The 24339-nt window shown below is 42.0% G+C and overlaps 2 protein-coding genes across 2 annotated transcripts in view; both read right to left on the bottom strand.

Moving 5' to 3' along the window:
• Window positions 1-812: 812 nt before the first annotated feature.
• Window positions 813-3333, bottom strand: ACTA1 (actin alpha 1, skeletal muscle). The gene is made up of 7 exons (XM_075089514.1): window positions 3118-3333; window positions 2893-3033; window positions 2396-2720; window positions 2094-2255; window positions 1684-1875; window positions 1380-1561; window positions 813-1232 (listed from the first exon to the last, which is right to left on the bottom strand). The coding sequence occupies exons 2-7, from the start codon at window positions 3019-3021 to the stop codon at window positions 1089-1091; spliced, it is 1134 nt and encodes a 377-aa protein (XP_074945615.1). The 5' UTR covers window positions 3022-3033; window positions 3118-3333; the 3' UTR covers window positions 813-1088.
• A 3488-nt stretch (window positions 3334-6821) lies between these two features.
• The window catches only part of NUP133 (nucleoporin 133), a 35353-nt gene continuing 17835 nt past the window's right edge, over window positions 6822-24339 (bottom strand). Inside the window, exons 15-26 of the mRNA XM_075089510.1 lie at window positions 24101-24325; window positions 23000-23122; window positions 22466-22565; window positions 21225-21467; window positions 19835-19968; window positions 18124-18282; window positions 16668-16803; window positions 14815-14933; window positions 13215-13295; window positions 11153-11217; window positions 8654-8742; window positions 6822-7618 (exon numbers count right to left, since the gene is read on the bottom strand). Of these exons, the coding sequence (XP_074945611.1) occupies window positions 7482-7618; window positions 8654-8742; window positions 11153-11217; window positions 13215-13295; window positions 14815-14933; window positions 16668-16803; window positions 18124-18282; window positions 19835-19968; window positions 21225-21467; window positions 22466-22565; window positions 23000-23122; window positions 24101-24325 (1611 nt within the window). The 3' untranslated portion in view covers window positions 6822-7481. The remainder of the gene's footprint in view (window positions 7619-8653; window positions 8743-11152; window positions 11218-13214; window positions 13296-14814; window positions 14934-16667; window positions 16804-18123; window positions 18283-19834; window positions 19969-21224; window positions 21468-22465; window positions 22566-22999; window positions 23123-24100; window positions 24326-24339) is intronic.

A 24339-nucleotide genomic window follows, 5' to 3' on the forward strand; every position in this document is an offset into this window, starting at 1 on the left:
ACCTGGTGGGGTGGATAGTGTAAGCAAAGGGGGGCCCCAGAGCCCCCCAGCCCTGTAAGAGAGAAGTGAGACAGGCAGGGGCAGCCTCCCCACCTCGCATGCTGCTCTGCCCCCTCCTCAGAGGCAAAAAGGGCAAGCAAATGTCTACGGCAGGTGGAAGCCCCTGGGATTTTCCTTCGGGCTCCCAGGGAGTCCCCGGGGGAAGGATCTGGCACCAGGAGGGACTGGTCTGGGAGGGCAGAGGAGGGGGTGGCCCCTTCGCAGGGAGCCGCTCCTGCACGACCACGGGCAAGGGCGAGCGTGTCAGGCAGGGTGAGGAAGTGGCCCTGGCTGCCCTCGGCCCCCTGGGCTCCCCAGGGAGAGCGTGATGGCAAGCAGGCAGGCTTCCCATAAGGGGAGTGGAAAGCTCTTTATTTAACCTGCACCCGCCACCTTCCTTCAGCCCCAGCCTTGCCTCCATCCATCATGCCTTGGAGCTGCACGAGCGTGCCAGGGCTACTTTTTTGGCAGGCTGAGCCAAATTTAATCCTTTGCAAACTAAGGCGCCAGGTAACCCTTTCCCCACCGGGTCTAGGGTCTAGGAGCAGCACGTTGCAGTGGCGTGATGCAACACACAGCCAGCCCCGAGCTGCTCTCGGCAGCCCAAACAAGCCAGGCAGGGCTGGCTCCTCAGGCTGGGGCCCCGTCCCCTCCCCGGTCCTCGTCCTGTCTGGGGAGCTCCAGCCCCCCCACCCACTGCCCTCGCTGTTAGATGACACACTACGTCAGCAAGTGATGGAAGAACCCAAGCAAATGATGACAGAAACAACTGCTTTAGGGGTGTGACAGAATGACTGATGATTTAATGCTTCTTGAAGTTTTTTGTTTCCTTCCGCAGGGCATTGGTTTTAAAAACAAAACAAAACGAGGTAAAATAAATTAATTTATGTACACTTTACATACACTGTGTCACGTGGAGCTTTGCAGCAACAGTAACCAGAAATTGTTACAAAATAGAAAGTTACATGGCTGTTGCAGGTCCTCGGCAGCCTGCAACCTAGAAGGTTGTCATCCTGAGCGTGGTTGGCAAAGTGATCATGTAAACAAGTTTAGAAGCATTTACGGTGAACAATGGATGGGCCAGCTTCGTCGTATTCCTGCTTTGTGATCCACATCTGCTGGAAGGTGGACAGGGAGGCCAGGATAGAGCCACCGATCCAGACAGAGTACTTGCGCTCAGGTGGGGCAATGATCTAGAGGAGAAACAAGAGAGCCGAGATCAGCAAACAAGCAACCGCTGCGGGCGGCCGGCACAGGGGTGTGCACAGCCCCGCGCGCTGTTTGCGGGAGGGCAGAAGAAGAGTAGTCCTGTGCCCGGGTCCTTCATGCTCCAGCCTTACCTTGATCTTCATTGTGCTGGGGGCCAGGGCTGTGATCTCCTTTTGCATACGGTCAGCAATACCTGGGTACATGGTGGTACCCCCAGACATGACGTTGTTGGCGTACAGGTCCTTCCTGATGTCAATGTCGCACTTCATGATGCTGTTGTAGGTGGTCTCATGGATCCCTGCAGACTCCATACCTGGGGGCAGGGAAGGGGAGAAAAGCAGGCACAAGTTAAATGCAAAGGGAGAGCTCTATGGGAGGACTCGGGAGAGAGGGGAGAGCTGGTGGGGGAGGAGAGAGGGAAGGGGGCGCACACACCAATGAAGGAAGGCTGGAAGAGGGTTTCTGGGCAGCGGAAACGTTCGTTGCCGATGGTGATGACCTGCCCATCAGGCAGCTCGTAGCTCTTTTCGAGGGAGGAGGAAGAGGCAGCAGTGGCCATCTCGTTCTCAAAGTCCAGCGCCACATAGCACAGCTTCTCCTTGATGTCACGGACAATCTCACGTTCAGCTGTGAGGGGGAAGCAAGGGCATCAGTGGTTGCAAAGGAGGAACAGGGAACGCCTGCATCTCCTCCACAGGTCTGCCGGGACTCCAGACCCCCAGCCACACATACACCCAACAGGGAGTACTTGCGGGGCTCGCGATGGGGCGAGAGGCAGCAGCATCCCTGGAGGTACAAGGCTTGGGGGTGAGAGGGGACATCTTGAAGGAGGGAACAGTGCTTACCTGTGGTGACAAAGGAATAGCCACGCTCAGTCAGGATCTTCATCAGGTAGTCAGTGAGGTCCCGGCCAGCCAGATCCAAGCGCATGATGGCATGGGGCAGGGCATACCCTTCATAGATGGGGACATTGTGTGTCACACCATCACCGGAGTCCAGCACGATACCTGGGGAAACAAAAGCAGCCACCTGAGAGGCAGCCCACAAAGGGCCCTGCCCTGGGGGGCAGAGCACTCGCCAGCTGCAGGGGACTCGTCCGGGGCGCCCTTGCTTGGGGAAGAGGGGCCAGGAGGACACTTGCACTCACCGGTGGTACGGCCAGAGGCATACAGGGACAGCACAGCCTGGATGGCCACGTACATGGCTGGGACGTTGAAGGTCTCAAACATGATTTGGGTCATCTTTTCACGGTTGGCTTTGGGGTTAAGGGGGGCCTCGGTGAGCAGGGTGGGGTGCTCCTCAGGGGCCACACGCAGCTCATTGTAGAAGGTATGGTGCCAGATCTTCTCCATGTCGTCCCAGTTTGTGATGATGCCGTGCTCAATGGGGTACTTCAGCGTCAGGATACCTCTCTTGCTCTGGGCTTCATCTCCTACGTAGGAGTCCTTCTGACCCATACCCACCATGACGCCCTGCAGGGGAGGGAAGGGGGGGGCTCAGCAACCTCTCCACGGGTGGCAGCGGCATGGGGCTCGCCAGCGGGCTTGGCATCCCTCCTCCAGGGCAGGGAGGCAGTGGGGACCCGCAGCCATCGCCGTGGCCGGGCTCAGGGTGGGACTCTCAGAGGGGGACGACGCGCCGTACCTGGTGGCGGGGGCGGCCCACGATGGAGGGGAACACGGCCCTGGGGGCGTCATCCCCGGCGAAGCCGGCCTTCACCAGGCCGGAGCCGTTGTCGCATACGAGCGCGGTGGTCTCGTCCTCGTCGCACATGGTGTCGGCTGTCTGCGGGGGCACAGGGGCGCAAGGCTCAGCCTGGCCGGCAGCCGCGGGGTCGGGGCGGCGGGAGCGGCGAGGGCCGGGGCTTACCTGGGCTGGCTGCGGGCTCCGCGCGTCGGGCCGCTGGCAGAGAGGCCTCCCGCTCCTCGCCGGGTAGCTCGTGGGCCGCCGCCGGCCGCCGAGGCCTTTTATCGCGGCGGGCGGCGGCGGCGCCCGGCCCCCAGGAATGCGGCCCCGGCCGTCGCCATATTTGGGCCTGGGGCCCGGCGCGGCCCCGGCCCGGCGCTGCCCAAAGAAGGCGCTCCTGGCCGCGGCCCAGGTGAGCCGGGCCCGGCCGTATAAGGAGCGTCTGCCGGGCCCCCCCCCCCCCCCGCCAACACCGCCACCGGGGCTGAAATAATCCCCCGGCACCGCCGGGCCCGTTAAGGGCAAAGCCGGGGGGGGGGGGGTCGGGTGCGGGCCCGGGCCCGGTGGGGCGTCAGGGCGGAGCGGCCGCGGCCCTGCCGGGGGCTCAGGGGGGCTGGGGGTGGCTGGGGTCCTTGGGCTGGCACTGGGGGGCCGCCGAGGGAAAACCCCGCCGCCCCCGCAGCTTTCTGAACAGGCAGGTGCCGCCGGCGGCGGGGAGGAGAGAGGGGGTCGCGAGAGGCGATGGCGGAGGGACGAGGTGGATGGACGTGTGGCTTGCACATTGCGACCGCTGTACCTGGCGACACATAACAGCCCGTGTAAAAGCCGCAGCTTCACATGCCAAATTTCTCTGCTGTGATTCGAAAATGGAAAATAAATGGCAGGGGATGACATCTGTTAGACAAATGCCTCAAGAGAGAGCCGGTGAAGCATTAATCCCGGCGACCGTCGGATCCCAGAAGCCTGACGTGGCGCGAATGCTGGTGCCATTAGCGAGGAGCCGCTGCCGGCCGCTGAGCTCGGCACCCTCCAGCTCACCCTCCCCAAAAGGAGCGTGGTCTCACAGGCAAGTCAGTCATCTCTGACGAGCTGAAGAAACCGTGCGAGTGAAGAGGAACGCTTTGTCTCCTTCAGCTGTGGATATTTAAGCAGAGATTCTATGTGGGACACTTGGAAGATTTTATATAGAAATTCCAGTTACTGATGGAAAGAAGAGGCAGGAACACAAGCAGGTTTGCCGCTCTGCCCATGAGTCAATGCAAATCAACCTCCAAGACCTTCTCTGAAGGCACAACTGGCCAAGGGTAAACCCTTTTAAAATTTAGGGGGTCAGGAAAGGAGGCAGAAGAAACAGTAAGGCAGAAGCACTCAGGCTGTGAGGAGTCACCTGCAACCGAAGGCATTTCTGCAGCTGATTTCCTTTGCTGCAAGGCAGAGCAGAAGGGCCAACAGAGAAGCAGACAACTTTTCTTCTCTATTTAATTTCTGCACCCTCTGGTTTGGCAGCGTTCCTCTTTACCTCTGGCTGCTCCTTATTTCATTCTGCTATAGATTTTCATTTCCTGTCAAGTTGTTGTATTAAAGTACACAGGGGACAAAACACGCTATTCTCTCATACTGTTCTTCAGCTTCTCATATTATTCTTCCGTTCTGTCATCGACAACTGGCAGTACAAAAATCGGAAGCCTGAAAGCACTTAAAGACATCGCAGCCATCAAATCTATTTACAGAACTGTAATGCTCCATCGTGGATTCCAAAATACGGTCAGTTGTGTTGAATCAGAAGTCAAGTAACAGCAAGCCTAGTATCACCGAAAGATAAACATTCTTAATCCTTCAGTAAAACCTGACGCAAGCATAAACCCACTCTATCCCGTTTAATTTTCTCTCTACCCCAATCTAGTTTACAGCAAAATGCCTGATGGCAATGTTAAATTCTTCCAGTTCTGCATAAAAGATCATTTTCCGCACTTAGATCTGATACTTAGCTGGACTCATGAAATGAATTTGGGTTTAGTCCCAAGTCAGAAAACATTTGAAGTCGGTTTCCAGAACAGAGCTGGGCACAAAGCAGACCACTATCCACAACACACAGCTTCGGAGATTGGTCACAAACAACTGATAAGCTTCCCCGCTACTCTGGTGACAACAGAGGATAGAAGTGTGGGCATCCTGTACCGTGTGTATTTTCCATTACTGAGAAAACAATTATTTAAGAAACAACCTACACTTCCTTATTCAGAAGGCGCTATCCGTAGTCCTTCAGCCATTTTAACCAAAACCCAAATCTTTTTGTCCCAATGTTATTTGGTTTTTGTTACACTTGGAAACAACCTAGAGCTCTGGCATGACCTTCGATATGCGGTGGTAAATGAAGGCATCCTCCCCATACAGTAATCCGAGACAGGAGTTCTGCACCAGAACAGCTTATTACATAATGAAACGTAGGACAGAGAGGAGGAACAGCCCCAAATCCCAGCCTCTTCAAGCTTCCTGACAGGATAGCGAACCAGCTCAACGTTCCTGCTACAAGAACATTAAACTTCAGTTTAGACATGGAAGTTATTTTAATGAGGTTTTATTTAAGTAAACTCGTTGCCTGCAGCCTTCTGTTTTGGCAATAGTCAGATGGAAAACCATTGTACAAATGCCAAATGCCTCCCAGCCCAGCAGCAGAATAAAACATTACTTGCGAAGCCTACGCGGCTGATCGTTTCCCGAGAACCCGGAGAATGCTTTTACACCAACCGGAATAAACCCATCCCAGCGGAGAAGCCGGGCACTTTGGAACAGATGGATGGCTAAGGATGAGCAGAAAAGCCTGCTTCTGGAGCAAGTTTTCTGGGGCTTACCCTGCCACTCCGGACAGAATACAGGCAGTCAGTCTAGGAAGGGATGAGATATCCTCAAGGTGTTTTACTATGGACAGTCAATCAAAGAGATTTCTCTTGAAGCAGAACTTAAAGAGCCCAGTAAAAGTTCAGGTAGAACATAGTTCAGCAAGGGGTGGGAACCATTTGTTAGATTACTCCCTTTCTCCCAAAATGCTAAGTTTATCAGTAACATGAAGCCAGCTTTAAAGTAACATTTAAACAAGGGAGCAGAATTCTTCCAAAGCTGTAAATGACCCACTCCTTTGAAGCCACAGCTGGGAGTTACACCCGCTTTCTCTCAGCTGCACAAGGCTGCAGAAGAGCAAGGTTTGCTTCTTAGAACGATCTTAGAAGATGACTGCTAGTGCATTTCTTTCCCATATTAGTTAGAACCTCTCTAGATAAATCTATTCTTCCAAACATGTTCAGACTCTCAGCCCAGCTTACTGTATTAGTACAGGGAGGAGGGGAAGCCACGGAAGGGGAGCTGTGCTTTTAAAACTAGAAACTGGATTCTCTTCAACCAATTTAACTTCTGACCTTCTCAGCTGTTGGATCAAGTTGTTGCAGCAGGCATAGAGCCAGACAAGTAAAACGTAAGGGCATGCAAGTTGCTCTGCGTTCACTCTGTGGCTGCTGAGCCGCTTGCAAAAGAAAGGTACAGCATGTCAGAATAAAGTAACTTTTATTTCAAGATTAAAATCTGCTGCCAATCAGGATAGTTAAAATTGAAAAGTTAAATGGATTTTTTTTAAATCCCCATGTCAGAGATAACTAATTGGGACAGTGGGATTAAAAAAAAAAAAAGGAGTAGCATCAACCAGTAGAGAACAAGTCACCGAGTAAGGAAGATCGTGCTGGACTCCTACGCTTTCCTAACTGCTTTCTAGGTTTCTTCTGAGCCTAGGTTCAAGCGGTTGCTGTGAATGGCTGCATGGTGAGCTGGTAATCTCATTTTTACATGTATCCCAGAAATCTGGATGTAACTTAAATGAAAGTTAAATAGACAAAATATTAAAATGTTTTGAAAAAGTTTAATCTTACAGATACAAACTGAGAGACTGGTACACTTACTGGACCAGGGGACTTTGAATGAGAACTGTGCTTTATTCCTTTCTGTCACAGACAAGTGACGACCAGCTTGCTAAAGGATAACAAGCCAGTTATCCTTTTTGTGTCAGTAATCTTTAACACAAAACTGAAATTACCTAGTTTCTACGGCAAAAAGCGTTGTACATAGAGTTATCTTATAGAATAATCCTTTGTTTCTTCAGTAAGCTACGCAGTCACGCAGCATGAATGTTTTTCTCTGAACTGAAATTGCAACCCCAGTGAAGCGAGAGCAGAAGTTTCCACCTTCTGCAGTGGGCTCCACGTTTCACCCTGTGTGTCTGTGTACCTTTGGGTCTCAGGCAGGACTCGTACCGATGGAGATATAAAATGAAACGGCAAGTTTATGAAAGGCACAGGAAATGAAAACTTTGTTTTTTCTTTTGCGTGAAAACACACCTCTGCCTCCCCTGACGAAAGTGCCAACGTCTATAACTTGAAGACCAAGTATATTACTCAGATTTTATTATGAAGTTTTAGCAAAAAAAGAATAGAACATTAAAAAAGTATACATGAATTTAACAGTTCTCTAGAAAAAATATTTTTTAAAAAATATAGTGGGAATCATGCTTGTCCCTGAACGTAGAGTTCATAGTTTGCCTTTAGCACGAATTCGAAGTAAGGATTACATTTCAGGTTGCCAAGTTCATTCGCTTGCAGCAAGTCCTTCACCTCCGGTAAGTATTCACTTAACTGAACTCCTACAACACAAAACCTTTTATTACAGCACTGATAAAAGTACTTTGCATTAGCAGTTAAGATTATTTTTAAGTAAACACTTGTGCCTGCCTTAGAGTTAAATTACTCTTTTAGAATTGAGAAGATCTAATTCTATTATACAAGTCAAGAAATACAGGAAAGCTTATGTAGCCTGTAAAATTGAGTTTAAAAAAAACCCCAACCTAAAATTCGAGACTTTACATAACACTTCACCAAAAGAAAAAGAAAAGATCAGTCATACAATAATAATAATAATAGAGCATCAGTTGCAACACTCCAGTCTGGGGTGTGAGAATCTTATAAAAGGAAAGAAACAGACAGGATTGAATGCACAAAAGCAGAACTGTTCTGAAGAACTTAATTTTTGTATTTTTGACACGGAGCCTTCTTTGTTCTGGAAAAAGTTCACATGCACTAATATTTAAAACAGACTTTGACTCTTAAATTGCTTCCCTCCTCTCCCCCCCTCCCCCAGCTGTAATTTCCATGGCCATAACTTCCCACAGTCAGCTTTAACTGGGGAGGGGTGTGTGGGGGTATGGGGGTGTGCGTGCGCGCGTGTGCGCGCGCGTGTGTGTGTGCATTTTTTTGTTGTTGCTTTTGGGGAGGGAAGACAAAACCAAAAAAACATATAAGCTAAAATAGATTAAGCTCTTCTGAGTGACAGACAAACAGTTATTAATCCCTTATCTTACAGAACATACGTATTTAACTCCAGAAGACATTTTACAGTAAGGAAACTGCTAAAAATCCAATGGCTGCCCTACTTACTGAGCAAAAAATTCGAGGGTACTAAGGTTGTAACCAAGAAATCTGCTCATATCTCACCCCCTCAACATTTTACAGAGGTAGAATTAGCTCCATATGATTATAATTATCTGGTAGAATGTATATGGAAGTTTTTACCACTCTGAGAATTTATCAACACCACTCTGATATATCAGTGTTCATGTTAAGCAGCTTTTGAAATAACTGAACACCTTCAAGAAGTTCAATTATATTTAAGAACACATTACCTTCTTTCAATAGTTTTTGTAATATTTTCACAAATATACTATCTTTAGATGCTTCAATTGGATCATCTTTACCATCCGAACTGGACCATCTGCAAGACAAAGAATAATTTGTGTGTGGAAAGAATTGCACAGATGAAATAAAATCAAAATTAACGAGAAAAACTATGCAGGCAATTTGCTAAATTACCACAGGTGATTAATACATGTTCACGTGTAAGTATTACATGCTTGGCTATAGCTCAAACCAAGGCTTTTTCCTATCCTGTGTTAATTATTCTTTATTCTACGAGTAAAACCGCAATAAAATTGTACTATAACATAGTCTAGTTAGGAGGGCAATAGAAATGCTTCCTGTCTTCTAAACTTTAAACACATTATTTTCTTTGATAAAATCAAAAATACTATTCATCAAGATAAGAATTACCTATTCCTAGTAACAGTATTTTATGATTGAGATGATGCAAGTATAGATTTTTTTTTTTTGGCAGAATAAAGCAAGAGCAGCAATTTGCTAACATGTTTGGGGAAAAAAAACCAAAACACCAAACACCGCGAAAAGGAAGGAAGAGGAAAAAAATGATAAAATCTAAGTTGCATGCCTGTAACAGGACACGCAGACACAAAACAAATAGTTTGTCTCATCTGTGATTAAATGTGAGGGTAAAGACTCGTGAAATCAAGTCTTATCAGTGGTAAGAAAATACCAAACGTATTTTTTTTTAAGAGAAAGATTACTGTAAATGACAATTTTTCACCTTTGCAGAGCTTTATGTGTAGCAGTTTTAGGTCAACACCAACCTAGCTTCTTTTGCTCTGCTTCTAACCTTTCAGTTTTTAAAATTCCCTGTTCTGTATGTTAAACTGCCAGAGAAAAACATTCTCATATCACTCCCCAAATCAACATGAACCTCTGTGGGCCAGTGGGACACGCTTGCAAGTTATTGAGAAATCCTCTGTACTTCACTGAAACCATGGTTTTGCCCTGGTTGTCACTTAAAACTCCCAAACTTCTAGGTTTTCATCTTTAATCCTATTGGGAAGTATGTGACGGAAGGAGGGAGGAAAGGGGGACTTGAGGATACAAATCGCTCTTGGGCACAGAGGAGGAGAGTGAGGACCCTACCAGAACACGAGGAGAATGCTCAGCAAGGCTCTCCATTCTACCCAAGAACCTTACCACCATATGTAGCTGTTAGCGAGAAAACAGATGCCATCCTTAAAAGTAGGTACTGTAACGTGTTGAGTGCTTACTTTTGCACACAGATGAAAGTTAACACTACCTCTTTTGAATCACAGAATTGTTTAGTTTGCAAGAAACCTTTAAGATCAACCTCTCTGTAAGCCTTGCTGGACTGGAAACTCAACTGGGACAGCAAGTTTTCTAAACACTATTCAGTCCAAAGGGATCTCAAATTGCATCTAGTTAGCTAGCAGAGTGGGCAGAATCTTGTCAGCATTATATATGATTTGAATGGTTTAAATATTAATTCCAAAACTCTGTTCTCAGGCCAGGGTAGACAGGACATAAACCCATTATTGGACTAGTTCTATGTAGGAGTTCTGGATTCTTCTGTCTTGAAAATAATAGGAAGAGAAGAAAACACATGGAATAGTGTAAGCCTGTTTCTGCACATTGTGTCGTATATGACAGTAACTTAGTCATGCAACTAGGATTTTATTTTCTACAGACCACTGTCCTTTGGAATCCATCCTATGCATAAGTGTGAATCCAAATGCTGCTGCTTTCCATTCTAATCACAAATGGCACAGTGCATTTGGAATGTATTCGCTCCCCATCTTTTCTTCCTTAAGTCCTCTTGGATCGTGGTTGGGAGCTAGAAAAGGTGGATAACTTCTGAAAACTAGAAAGGAAAGGGAGGAAGGGCCATTTGAGATATTTAAGCTGGGAGAGAACAGTAGCACTGCTTGATGATAAGATTCTTCTGACCAATTGGATTCAGCCTGTATTCGGTCTTGAATGTCCGTAAGAGTGACTCTTAAGCGGTATTTAAGGCTTCGATCTCTTACAGCCAGGAAGGCAGCTTTAACTCAAAAAGGTCATGAACTTGTCAATGTGGTTCAATGGCCAAAAATAAGTGAAATAAAAGTTTGCAGGAGTGACCTCTGCACATGTTGCTCTTAAAAAACTTCTGTTTGAGATGCTTCAAAGGAGAAAAAAGTTTTCAGCATCGGTCATTTCTTCTACCCTAGCAAAGGGTTCAAGAATGAAAGCTGCATGGGTACATTTGTGTCGCGGGTGCTGAGAACGCATAGTGGGTCACCAGTGAGCTAAGCGAACAAAGTACTACAGATTTTTTTTGCTGGGGTTTCACTTTACAAATAAAAAGACACATTCAGATGAGGTACTTTATACTTTAAATGACCTTATACCAAGAAAGTCAAGCTTTTCAGTGAGCTAGAGAATAGCATACTAACATGTAATTCTGGAAAAGCTATGTCACAAATACTCCCAGTAATTTATATTTATATTGGACTCACCCATCTCTTCGGAGAGCCCTACAGAGAATTTTAAGTTTGAGATCGTTTACATCCACTTCCTCTTCCTTCAATTCATATAAGGAGAAAAGAGAGGTAAGTTAAAATTATATTTTTTAAGAAATTATCACTCTGTCACACAAACTGTACCAATGAATTAGATTCTTCAGTTACTGGACACTGTTTTTAAACACATGCTATTTTAACAGATGACCCAGTCAGACTGTTGAAACACCAAAGACCGTTAATTTCCATTTGAAAACATAGCTTAGACTTTCTAAACCACCCCAGGACTGCTGAAGCCTGCCTACCGCGATCTGAAAAAGGACCTATTTTAAAGCACAGGGACAAATGCCAATTTGTAAAACACTGTATTTGAGGCAAGTTTTGTTTTAAAATGTGCTGTAAGGTGACTGAAGTCAAGGCTCTTTTTTCAGCACGGCCCAGCTAATTAGCATGCATGACTGTCCGCATTAGGATGTACATTTTATGAACATATTAGTAAATGTCTTCAGAGAGGCACGTTTTTCTTGGAAAGGGCAGTCCCTTAATTGCACAGAAACTTTGAGATAATTGCTGCCAGAGCCCCTTTCAAAATGTCAGATAAAACACCATATATTATTTTCCATCTCTTGATGTCCCAAAGCATCACATTGACTTTATATTCCCCTCATAAGAGTTAAAAGAAACCACAAACTCTTCAGTTGAGAAGCCTGGAAGCAAGAGGATGGTCTTGACTTTATGCTATGCTTTTGCAAGAGAAAAACAGGGAAAACTAGGGAACAGCTAATTTTTTAACACTCTAGTCTAAACCACCATCTCTAATGTGTGCTGAATGGTTCTACTCAAGTTGTTAGAGACGCAAATATCTGAGCAAAACCCATTTTGAACCTCATGTTTTTAGAGTGACATTTATTCTATTTAGAGATTAAAAAAAAATATAGTTGTCTCAGTGTTCACGAATTGTGTTGACAAAATTTAAAAGGGAAACTAATTTAAAAGAAAGAACCAAGTGAGTTCACTCAAGCTTCTTTTACTGCAAAATATTATTTGGACTATTTATGTTGTAAAAATGAAGGGGGAAGTTAGAAAAAAAAAGCATTGACTTTTCTTTTTAAACTAAAGAGAACTAACTCAGAGTAACATGGTACTTTAAGTAGTGATACTTATTCCTCAGTACACAAAATATAATAGTGCTAAACATAGGACAAGTAAACATATTCATAGATAAAGAAAAAACCCACTAGTTAACAACGTTATTCAAAAGAAAATTTGATACGAGAAATGCAATTTAAAACAATTTTAATTTTAAAAACAATTTAATTAGACACTTGTAATTATCAAACCAAAGTTACTGAAGGCCAACCAAATGGCACAATGGTGTTTACAAAGCACTGCTACAGAGAGGATTTTAGCTTGGAGCCCTACCCAGACTAGCAGGAATTGGGGTAATCTGAAAAGAGCTCTCATTTTCAACTAGTAAGGAATACTTCCGCTGAAATAATACAACTTTAGCTTTTTAGCATAGACTGTTGTTAATCCAGGTTTGATGCTTTTCTCAGAAGTTGATTTATTCATAATTAGTGGCAAATTACTCCTGACAAAGAGACTAGATCATACAAGGACGTGCAGTGAGAAAGCAGAGAGCAAAACCGTGGCTCATGGCTATTCACGTGTTAAAAAGCGGGTGACTGTCCCAATTATCTCCTTACAATCAGAGAAAGCACCAACAGGGAAGACGCAAGAACTAAACTACTGAAAACAGATGATCTTTGTCCTGTTTGGAGAAAGCCTGTAGGGGAGCAAGGCTCTAAAAAAGAGACTATAGACTATAAATGGGAAGTGAAGATGAGGAGTGTAATTTTTCTTCAATGATCTAAACCACATTTGGCATTAAGTCTCCAGTGACTTAAAAAACAAACAGAAAAAACACATCAGGGGTTATTTTTAATTACGGTATGCTAAGCTTATATCTTAACTAACTACAGATGCACCATCCTAGCCTAAATAGTAATAAATTTTTTTAAAGTCCCAGGGTTATAAACCCTTCAAAAACGTTTCCTACCTCATCAATATATTCCAGTAGATCAAGTGCTTTCTTGAAGTCATACTCATTGGCCCTTCTGTTCTCATCACATATGTACATCTACGACAGAAGAGATTAACATAGAGAATTATTTTTAGCCTACAAACTAATGTAACTGATACCATGGACAACTCACTGTGGGAAGACCACCATGTATTTTCCACTTACATGACCTTCTCATGAAAATATGTCTTGATTCAACTGCAAGTATTTTTATAGCAAGGAATATACTTAAGGTTTTAGAGCAGCATTCCACCTACATGACAATGGTCTGTGGACGAATGATATTGAATATAAGGCTGCTAGGTTTCAAATTTAAGTGCCATTTAAGGCTGTAACATTCCTTGACTATTGTAGCCAGAGCTCAGCTCCACAAATAAGCTCTCAGAATTATTTTGGTAATTAAGCTCAAAGCAGTACTTACGCACACGTACTGCCTTTCACCTTTTAAAAACAGACAAGTTTGCTATCAATATCTTATCCCCCTCCCCAACAAAATTCTAAATCAGTACTTTAAAGAACAATTAACGTTAATGCTCTTTTTATGTACACCTTCTGAGTTTCACTCTTGCATCACAAGTAGCAAGTATGAACGCTCCTTTGACAAGAGAGAGAATTCAGAAGGAAAACTGTCATGGTGCCAGCGCTTGCCAAGTCGCGAATGACACTTCCTAGTCTCCCCTAATTCCTTAGACAGTCTCACTTAAAGACACAGGTAATGACTTCAGAATCTGCTATTAGTGTTTTTCTAAGAAAATGAGGAGCACGAACAAGCACACCATCAGCTTTTGATTTTCCACAGGATTACAGGAAAAGTAAGGAGTTGCAAAACCGACACCTAGACAGGACCTGATTTGTTACACAATGCATCGTTGCTGCTCACTGAATGTTTTTTGCATGCATCACTGGACGGTAAAAATACGCTGCCAACAGGCAGAAACAATAAGGCTACTGGTTGCTGGCTACCACCAGAAAAGGGTGTAGAAAGGGAGTCAGCGCCATTAGTGATCCCAGGACTGGAGCAGTTCATGTTTTTGTTGCAGTGTGGGTTGGGTGGGGTTTTTTTTTTGTTTGCTTTTGAAAAAGAAGGGCAAAAAAAAGTAGAAAGACTTCAGGTGCCTCTTTGCCACCAGTGACCAAAAGCCTCTTCCTGCTTCTAGCCCTTTCTTTTTCTAGATTGCAGCACCCTTCTCCACGAAGGCAAAATTCTTTGCTCCTTCTCTCTTCCAAGTTCTGACCTACTGAGAAGGTAACAGAAGGTAAAAATTGACTCCTATCCAAAAACTGGCTTAGACCAGTACATCAACTTCTGGCACTGATCTGATTTGCTTTTTCTCCTACCAGCACTCTAAAGCACATGTTCAACAAAAAGAAATTTGAACTAGAAACAGCATTCTGTAGTCTGGTGCTGTTAGAAACTAAGCGAAGATAAACAAATTCATACATTAGATCTTAAGGTGCTTAGGCAAGCCACATAAGGGATGAAAACAGCAGTGATCATCTCCATTATTTTATCGCACAGAGGCGGAAAACATACTGGAACTTTACCTGTGTAATGAAGAAAACACGAGATACTTACATCAATGAGCTGAGGTGCAGACAACACTGGCATATCATTGAGGTTCAACTGTTTCTCTGCCAGTAATTGTTCAGGAAGCGTCTCCTGATGTAACAGAAAGCGTTCCTGTTCTGATATTTCTTGTAGTCATTTAAGGAAATGAATGTTTTGTGTTATTAAAATGTAATAATAAATTCTGTGGAACAGTAATACCTGTCAAGGCACAATATTATTCACGTCTACAAGTGTTTGTTATGAAGCGTTCTATTTGGACACTGAAGCACAGAAATACTTCCACTTCAACATTGTCATCCTGGTGAACTAGTTCTTACTCTCCACTCAGGCTTTCAGTGCAATGCAGACCGATAACTCTTCTTTTTTTCTCAAAACCACAAAATGAATACATAGGGTTGGAGGGAAGTAGTTGTGCTATGCAGGAAAGTACACTGGATGCAATTTTCAGGAGCCCCCTTTCGCCTGAAGAAATGTGCCACAGACCTGCTCCATCTCATGAATCATTCCATTTTTGATTGTTTTATTTTCCAGTATAATCTGCTTCAGGTTTATAAATATATTAGGTGGAAATAATCAAAATAGAATAATTTCAGCCACAGTATGTGAACCCTGCTCCCCCCGACAAGCTCCATGACACAGTAGAAAGGAGCATTTTATCTGTTCAAATGGATAAGCAGAGTGCGGCAGAAATAATTATTCTTTATCAATAGAACACTGATACACAAAGAGCCTAAGTTTTAAAAGCTACGCCATAATGAAACGTGTAGCAGAATGAAGTCCAGACCAAGTTTTGAGAGTCCATTACTCTACTGAAATAAAGCTTTGATTTCCTCTTTTCTCTACGGTTTTCCTATTTAAAGGTGAAATTTTCAAGATTTTGTGCAATGCTTTATGCTTTATAATTTAAAGGACAGATATGTTATTATTAGAAGCTAAAAATAATTTGGGAAGCCTACTTATCATAATTATCCCCAGCATTTTTCAACATGATTTCTTTTATGAATTGCACAAAACATACAGGATAAACATGCTGATAAATAGAAGTAAGCTGGAGCATTAACCTTGAGTAGTATTTCAAAGCTTTCCCCAGGTGGCCAGTATTCACGTAACTATTAGCGCAGAATTGCTTTTGCACAAACTCACAGCAACGTATGCTGCACAAACAGTATCAGGAAAAGGGTATTTTCCAAAGTGATAGGCATGGCAGAGCAGCAGAACTGTTGCGTTTGGTTATGAAGCAGAATAGTTATTCCTATTTTTCCCATTAACATCCTTTCAGCTAGAGCATAATGAAACACTGTCACTGTAACCTTTCTAGATAGAGAGAGAATAAGATGCTGAGAAAGCACTTCTTGATCATAAATGTAGATATTTGCGGGTACATTATTACAATATCACATAGTTACAGGATTTCCGTGTCAGTCTAAATCTCAGGACTTGAGAAGAATTTTAAATCGAGAGCCATTCAATAACCAGGCTTTAAGAAATTAAATCATGTTTATCTTGCATCTGAAATATAAAATGCAGCTTCATCTACTTCAGAACTGTCTAATGACCTCTCTAAAAGACCGTGCTGCTTGTTATTTATGCCAATATTGTGTGTTACTAGAAGAAGTGAAAAGGTACAAATTTCCCTTGCTCATAGTCCTAACCCACAGGTGAAGGTAAATACTAAGGTCACTGCCTTATGCTATCTTCCTTATCCTTCCTGCAATGAGCAAAATCATCAGCCTGTTTATCCCCACCACATTAAGTTAGAGCCCTCGGCCTAATAAATTAACTATCTGCAAAATTAACATGATTCTAGTTCAATAACTTCAGTAGTCTATTCTTGACTTTGCTCTGTTTTTATTTCTTACCTTCTATTTTCTCTTGCAGGATATCTTCTGAGAAATCAGATGCCAGAGCAGCTAATTTGCTCAAGCCAAGAAGTGTTTTCTTCTTTGCAAAATAGCGGGTCTCCATATTTGCTAAAGTCTGCAATGTTCTGTGAGCCTGAAGTTAAAAAAGATGGTAGCAATCAGGTTCAGAATTTAACATCAGAAGGTTAACAGATACAGATTTGACCTGAACTGCCATCTCACAGCTATTTATCGTTTGTAGTACTATAACCCTTACTTTTCCGCTCCAATTATATCCAAAACCCATTTTCATTCCTAATCAAGAAAAACTATCTTATGATCAAAGGATAAATTGCAATGTCACGTATTTTACTTCTGGGATCTTGTTCAAGGCTCTGTCATAAAAGCCAGGCAAGTATGCTTTGACAGGTCAACTTCACACACCGATTTACTTGTTAATTCAGGAATTTGAAAAGCAGAATTATATGTATAACCGCTGCAGTAACCAAACATTTAGGCAAGAATTTATTTGGCTCTCAGAGAAAGGAACACCCAGGCTGAATAACTTGTATATTTTAGAATCCTTGTCCCCTCTTCATAGTCCTTTGCTATAGAAGACAAAAACCTCAGTTGCCACAAGTGGAATATTAGAAGACTCTCAGGGTGGGTTTTGCGGTTTTTCTGTTGTTGTTGGCTGGGTTTTGTGTGTTTTTTTTTTTTAAGGGGCATAATGTATTATCAACCAACGTGTGGTAGGATAAACATTTCCATGCTCTGGATAAACGTTTCCATGCTCTGCGTGCTTAATAAATGTGCACATGGAATCAAAGAAGCCATTTTTCTTCAGAATCAGTTTATTTGCTAAAGTGAAAGACATTCATAAATCTAGCAGAATGAAGGGAAGACTGACCAAGAGGAAGCAGGGGAAGAATAACTGGGCAGCCTACAAGGCAACAGAGAATGTCACATTAACCATTTATAGTATAAAAGCAATGGATTTTTTTAATAGCTAATGGGCATGTGGATAGGTTAAAGTAATTAATACCTTTTTAACTTTTGCGATACCTCCGAATTCCTTTGCTTTAAGTAGTTTTGAAATACAAGTGTCAATTTTTCTCTTGCTGGATAATCTGATAATGCTATTAATATTCACTGTAAACTCCCAATTCTGCCCAAGTAGTGATCACATAGCCTTATAGAACTTCTCGATACAAAATATTAGTCACCAAGAAGGGATGAAAAGCAGCCCTTATTTCCATTACATGGTGCAGTGGCTTATATGATACACCAGATGGTGCCTGGAGGGAGGCTTTTGTACTCCATTAATATTCCATGTCATCTCTCCTTAAATCACCTAGATGAACTGTCTTCTTTTGATGATGAAGAGTCAGAACTAGATAATTTGCCTACTGGAATACGTACTTGACTCATTTAACAGACGATATTTCAGTTTGGTTGTATTAAGAAACCCTACCTTTTGCAAATCTTGACTATTGATTTCATGTAACCAGCTCAGATGCTCGTGAGCTTGCAAGAAACTGGCCAGCTGTCCATGCTGAGCAATAGGCTGAGATAACAGCTTCCCTCGCTTTCCTTTTTCTAAATACCAGCGAAACAGGAAATCTGAAAAATTCTGAAGATAATAGGAATGAGTAGATTTTGAAAGTTACATTTAAATCTGCTGTTTGTCTTCTAAAGCAAAATGTTTCATAAAATAACATTGGTAAGAACCTGCGTAACAAAACAAGACACATACACAAAAAAATAACAATACTGCTGATGAAAAAAACTTCAGAGTTCTGATAGAAATAGTGTTTAAAGAATTCATCAACTACGGTGCAAGAGATGCTGATACACCTGGCAGGGTTTATCTTTCAGTGGAAGTGAAGAAAGTGCCACATGTAAATTCTTCATCTTAACGCACAAGAATGGAAACAGGTAGCACGTCACCCACAATTCTAATCTTATTTATCCTGTTCCTTTCCCCACCTCAGAACTCTGTGCTAACTGCTTCTTTCCATATATGTTTGCTTCTGCTGCCACTGTTTTTGAAACATTCCCTCCTATCTCCAGCTGAACCTACAACCTTACTTTTCTCAGTCATTGTTAAAAACTAATGTCTTTTTTAAAAGAAAAAAAACCACACCTATTTTATCCTCAAAACCTTCAGTGTGACATAACTTATCAGGGTTTATGTCTGAGATTTAACTGAGTCTTTTCAGAGTAATTTTAGAAGAATGTTAGATTTTAATTGCATTAACAATTTAAAAATAAAGTTTGAAGAGGCCGCCAGTCTGATGTTCTATCCATTAGACGTGATCTATTCAGCTCTACATTCACTAAAGTAATTTCTTTTCAGAAAGTGTTACTTTCTTCCTTAAAAAAACCAAACGCATCTGAAGAGAACAAATAGAGAATTTATCCCCTTCTTTGGCAGTATGTGTGAGTATTTAACCCTTGCTATTAAAAACATTCACTATAATTTCTGTCTGTTACTAACACTTCTGCTTGCTCTTACTAAACCACCTTTCTGTACTCTCTTTATTAGGAAACCTGTAGACTGCAGGACTTCTCTTTCCATAGTTGCTGTGGAAAGATCAAGAAATTGATCACACCGACTGTCAAATTAGGAAACTTTTGTCCTGCTCCCCTTCACTTGAAGTAGTTTCTATTGCCTTTTCCTTAAGCTTTCCAGTTTTTCAGCACACTTTGAGGTTTTTACACCAGATTTTGTCAGACTTTGAAAAATTGTCCAACAAGTACCTGGCAGGACAATAAAAAAAAGACGACAGCAAAATCCCTATCTTCGTACTCCTTATAACTACTCTTCTATTTATACGTTTAAGAATCTCATCTTCTCTTTTGGAAATTACCCTTAAATTTCTATTACACCAGTTTAATAAAACAACAGCACACTTACTATGGCACCTCAGCGAACAAGTCACAAAATGCCGAAAGATGTTAAGAGTGAGACAATGTGTTTGCGGCACAAAACAGGACCCACGAAAAGGCACAGCCCATACAGCCAGCACCTGTATTTCTGCTGACTTGCTTTGCAATCTCCAGGTAAAATATGCCATTTAAATAAACAGACACATACGCCCCCAAATCATAACTTTCACAACATTCCAGTGTTTCGTAATACGTTTGCACCTATCTAAAGGAATCAGAAAAAGAAGAGTTACCTGTTCTGCAAACTGACTCATGTAACGTTGTAATCTGGCCTGGTTGTCTGTCTGCTCACACATTTGCACCAGGATATCGAAGTCACAGTACTTCTCTGCTAAAGCAGCTGCCATCTGATACTGCCCCAGGGAAACTAAGTAACCAAGGAGGAAAAGAAGTTCTATCAGACAAGCTCATCTCTGGCTGTTGGATGACTGAGAGCAGAGACCAGAAAAATAAAAACAAGTTTCAAGTGTTTCCGTCAGAGATACTTACATGTTCCCGAAGAAACAGTAAGAAACAGTCACCGTACTGCATCATACCCTGTGCGCATGCAAGCTCGCACACCTGCCGCCTCTGTCCCCCAATACAAGGGGGAAGAAGAGACATTTAGAATACTAGATCACCAGTATACATCCTATTTTCTCTGAAAACCAGCAGCATTTGCTCTTTGTGCTTTTGGGAGAGGAGGGGGGCAGAAATCAAGCCATGACTTAATATCTGTATTAATACCTAACTTAATTATGCAAAGTGACAAAGCAGCAGGCAAAGGCTTTTGATACCAAATAGAACAAGTACAGATAACATATCCTGAATACAAATCCTATTATTTAAAATCTTTCATGTTGGTTCAGTCAAATACATAAGAGTTAGCAGAACACATGATTTTGTTTGTAAGGAAATACTAACTTTAGATTGAACGTAAGGATATAAAACATATTTATGAGCTAACAGAGCCCACAAATGTCAGAAAAACTGACAACGATAGTTTAAGAGACTTTTAAGGTTTAAGAATGTTAAAAGGCAGTGATTATTAGACTGTTCTATTTATAGCATTCATTTTTAGCCTTAAAAAAATGAAACTTTGTAAGCTTATTAAAATATATTTGCTCAAAGTTATTTCCACTTAACAGGGGGTCTTTGCTTTCAATTACTCATTAAAGACTTGACCACATCTGACACCTTAAACACCAGGTTTGATTATTAAATAATCAAGATTCAAAAAGTAACCTTTTCTTGATGAACACCAAACAAACTTTCAATTATATAAATTTATGTCAACTAGCAACAATATAAACATTTAGAAATCCATTTATGGGCTATTTTCAGCCAGCTGGCACAAGATAAATTCCTGCCAGAGAAAATATAACAAGTTAGCAAAAGAAAAAAATTCAAGCAGCAACGTGTCTTATTACAGGTATGGGCACGGGTGCAGCCTTGGATGCAATTCTGTAATCCGTTGTTATTTTGTAACTATCCCATTAAGTCATAAAACCAGTCGTTTATACTCTGAAGGCAAACGTAGAATAGAGCTCACACACAGACACGATTTACTCCATCACACTTGCACCATTTCCTCATTAAATGGAACATTTATTCCTTGCGTTAAGGAAGACAGACTGCACTTACGGAGAGGAGACAAGAGCTCTGATCTTTTTTGCACATATTCCATTTCCACATTGCTGTATCTCTCTTGATCAGCAGGGCGGTCCACAGATTTCAGCTGAGAAACATAACCATCTAGGAAACAATCCAGTAGTGCCACCAACTGTTCAGCCACAATGCTACGGAGGTTACTGTCCACCTGGGGATACACCGTCTTCAGAATGATTCCATGCTGGCGTATTATTGCTGTACGAAGGCCACTAGATGCTTGGGAAAACAACACAGTGAACATGAAAACAACAATCCTATCACCACAGGAATTTATGCTGAAGTATAACAAAACTGTTACTGTGTATAATTAAAAAAAAGAAAAACACTAAACATTTTCATTTAAAAAATTAAAGCAATACTATAAAAAGCATTAACCAAGCACACGCTCCCATTTACCTTTACATATTAAACTTGGCCAAAATGTAGTAAACAGAACAGAAACAAAACCACCCTCTGAACTACACAGATCTACACTCTCAACTATCAATACCAGCTATTTTTCAGGAGAAAAGAATCACCTGCAGAGTCTGTATGCAAAGCAGAGAATACACACAAGGAAAAGGCAACTTCTTTTCACCTGATTTAAATACTTGGATGTAGTCATTAAGACACAGCACACCAAAATAGCTTGCATGGCTCCTGCTTTTGAAAAGCTTTTTACCTCAGGAGCACTAAACCAGTGTTTTTTACACTTAGGGGCCACAGGGAAGCTTAAGCACCAGCTGGAAAGTGCTTACTTCTGCAAACATTTGTTCTGATAGTTTTCCATGTTATTAAACCATCAAAACAAAACATTTAAGTGGAAAATCATTAATCCTTTAAAAACAGTTATAGATCACATTTTATGATCCATTTTAACATTACATATCCCATAGGTCTGCCAACCAGAACCAGCGCATCCTGAAGAGAAATAACGATAATAAAAAAAAAAGGAAAAAAAATTAGCTTTGTCTCCCAAACTTTATTTTTTGTAGTCAAGTTTGCAATGCAAGTTTTAAAGCATTGTCATCAATACTGGACAAAAGTGTTCATTGATTCATTCCATTTCATTCACCACATGAAACCTTTGGCTTCTCCTATTCTTACTGAGAACCTTGTAGCAGCTTTTAACTCTAAGTTTAACATTTAGATTGAAATTCTTGTGTTCTGCCACTCATGAAAAGTATTTTTGTTTAGGACAGATACTTTATAAAGAAGTAATAATAATTTCTCACCTGTCCACGGAATATATTCAGGTTCTCTTTCTGGAAGCTCTCCCATTTTATATAAAGAGGCTCTAGATTGACGATACTGACAGGCAGCTTGTAGCATGTCCTATTTAAAGATGAGAACATAAGTAATTTAAAGCCTACCTGCACATAGACAGACCATAAAGGATGTTGTCTTTATAATTTTGAAATATTCTTTTAATACCCCCCTTCTTCCTACACCACTTTCTCAGTTGTACAGAAGAGCACATACTGACTCAACAAGAAACCTCAGTTCTCAAGCATAAGCTCTTCACTCTTTGCTATGTACTCATGCTTTCACAACTTCCAACAATGCTAAAGAGAATTTGAGAAGTTGCAGCAGAGCCTCAGGAGGAAAAGGAACATCCCTAATTTTGCATGGGACCATCTTTTCCTTCTGAATATATTTGGCCATGTGAAAAGCGCATTCATTTTTGTTCTCATATCAGTAACTCAGATGTACTGCACTCAACTTGTTGAGCGCTCTTCAAATACTTACCTTAACCTCCCACAACCTACCTTAATGATGTTGTTCACATTGACAACTATCTGGGCCCACTCAATTGATTCAATAGGTGTATCTCTCAGGATTTGTTCCTCCTCTTCTAGTAAGCATTCAAAGATGGAATCTATCTGGGACACCTTAAAGACAGAAAGAGAAATTGCACTGAGCACAAACATACCCATTATCAGCTGATACCTGAAAGGTGAGTTATGAGTTGTATAGAAAAATAAAGACATATTAGTAGAAACCGCATTAATAGCCAAAAATATTAAAAGCTATCAACTACTCAAACGGATAATGAAATCACCAGCTTACACTTCATGCAACACTTAGAACATAAGAATTGCCTTGTTTCTGGACTGAAACCTGGAAGAAAAAAGAAATCCTCTTTTTTGAAGGCAACTCCGTAAACTTTCATTAAGCATATTACTCCATATTCTTCTGAAACATCTGGCAGTAGATAAAGCACACTGGATAACGTACCTGCTTTAAAACAGCAGGCTATTATTTCTTTTACATGTATTTTCTTCCATTAGCAAGTACTGTCCTCTACAGGAAAAAGCTTCCTAAGAATAACTGTTTTGTTTATAGTTCTTCTCAAGAAGGAAGAAAGAAATAAAGCCTGGGTGCTTTACTGGAATGAGGCATAAACTGAGAACCAGCTTAGATTCACTAATGCTAGAGAGGACAAAAAATGATGAGAGACTGAATTGATACCGTTCCAGCCAGGACAGCTAATCAAAGCAGCTCACTTATCTGGAAAGCTTCGTACTCTTTAGTTCAACCTTTAAAAATGGTAATTTAGCATATGTTTTCTGATGCACCAGAGAATTTCACTTGTCTCTTTCATTGCTCATCCATCTAGGTTAGTTGAAGATCATAACAACCTGGCTTCTGCTACAGGAAGTTTGTCAGAACTCATGTTTCAGCTGCAGAATTAGAAAAGTGTGTACGCTAAAGTGATGAAAATACTACCTCACTATCCCTATTTAAAGGGAAATTGTGTAAAGCTGAATTGATTTTCAAAGGAAAGAGTTGCAAAGTATACATTAAAGCATTGCCACTTCTACTACATGCGATACTATACAATGATTCAGAAATATCAGGTTTCTTACCTCTCGAAAGAACATATCTGCAGGGGTAAGACTTGGTGGAATGTCACACTCCCTTTTGTTTAACGCCATCAGTATAGCAGCATTCACCAGATCAGGCAGCCTGGAATGGTGATTCTTGAGAACAATAGCTGCTGCTAGTTTCTCCGCGTGCTCACAGAGCAACAGTCGAGTTGCCATCCGCATGCCTCGTACTGGAAAACTGCCCAGACGTTCAAACACACCAACCTTTTATTAAAAAA

Source organism: Phalacrocorax aristotelis, chromosome 3, assembly GCF_949628215.1.
Source record: "Phalacrocorax aristotelis chromosome 3, bGulAri2.1, whole genome shotgun sequence".
Taxonomy (NCBI): domain Eukaryota; kingdom Metazoa; phylum Chordata; class Aves; order Suliformes; family Phalacrocoracidae; genus Phalacrocorax; species Phalacrocorax aristotelis.

Excerpts from the sequence above, each read along its gene's own strand:
- ACTA1 (XM_075089514.1), bottom strand. The coding sequence starts at position 3,021 with ATGTGCGACGAGGACGAGACCACCGCGCTCGTATGCGACAACGGCTCC. Across the intron at positions 2,256-2,395 it reads TGCCTCTGGCCGTACCACCG|GTATCGTGCTGGACTCCGGT; the intron begins GTGAGTGCAAGT and ends TTGTTTCCCCAG. Across the intron at positions 1,233-1,379 it reads CCAGCACAATGAAGATCAAG|ATCATTGCCCCACCTGAGCG; the intron begins GTAAGGCTGGAG and ends TTTCTCCTCTAG.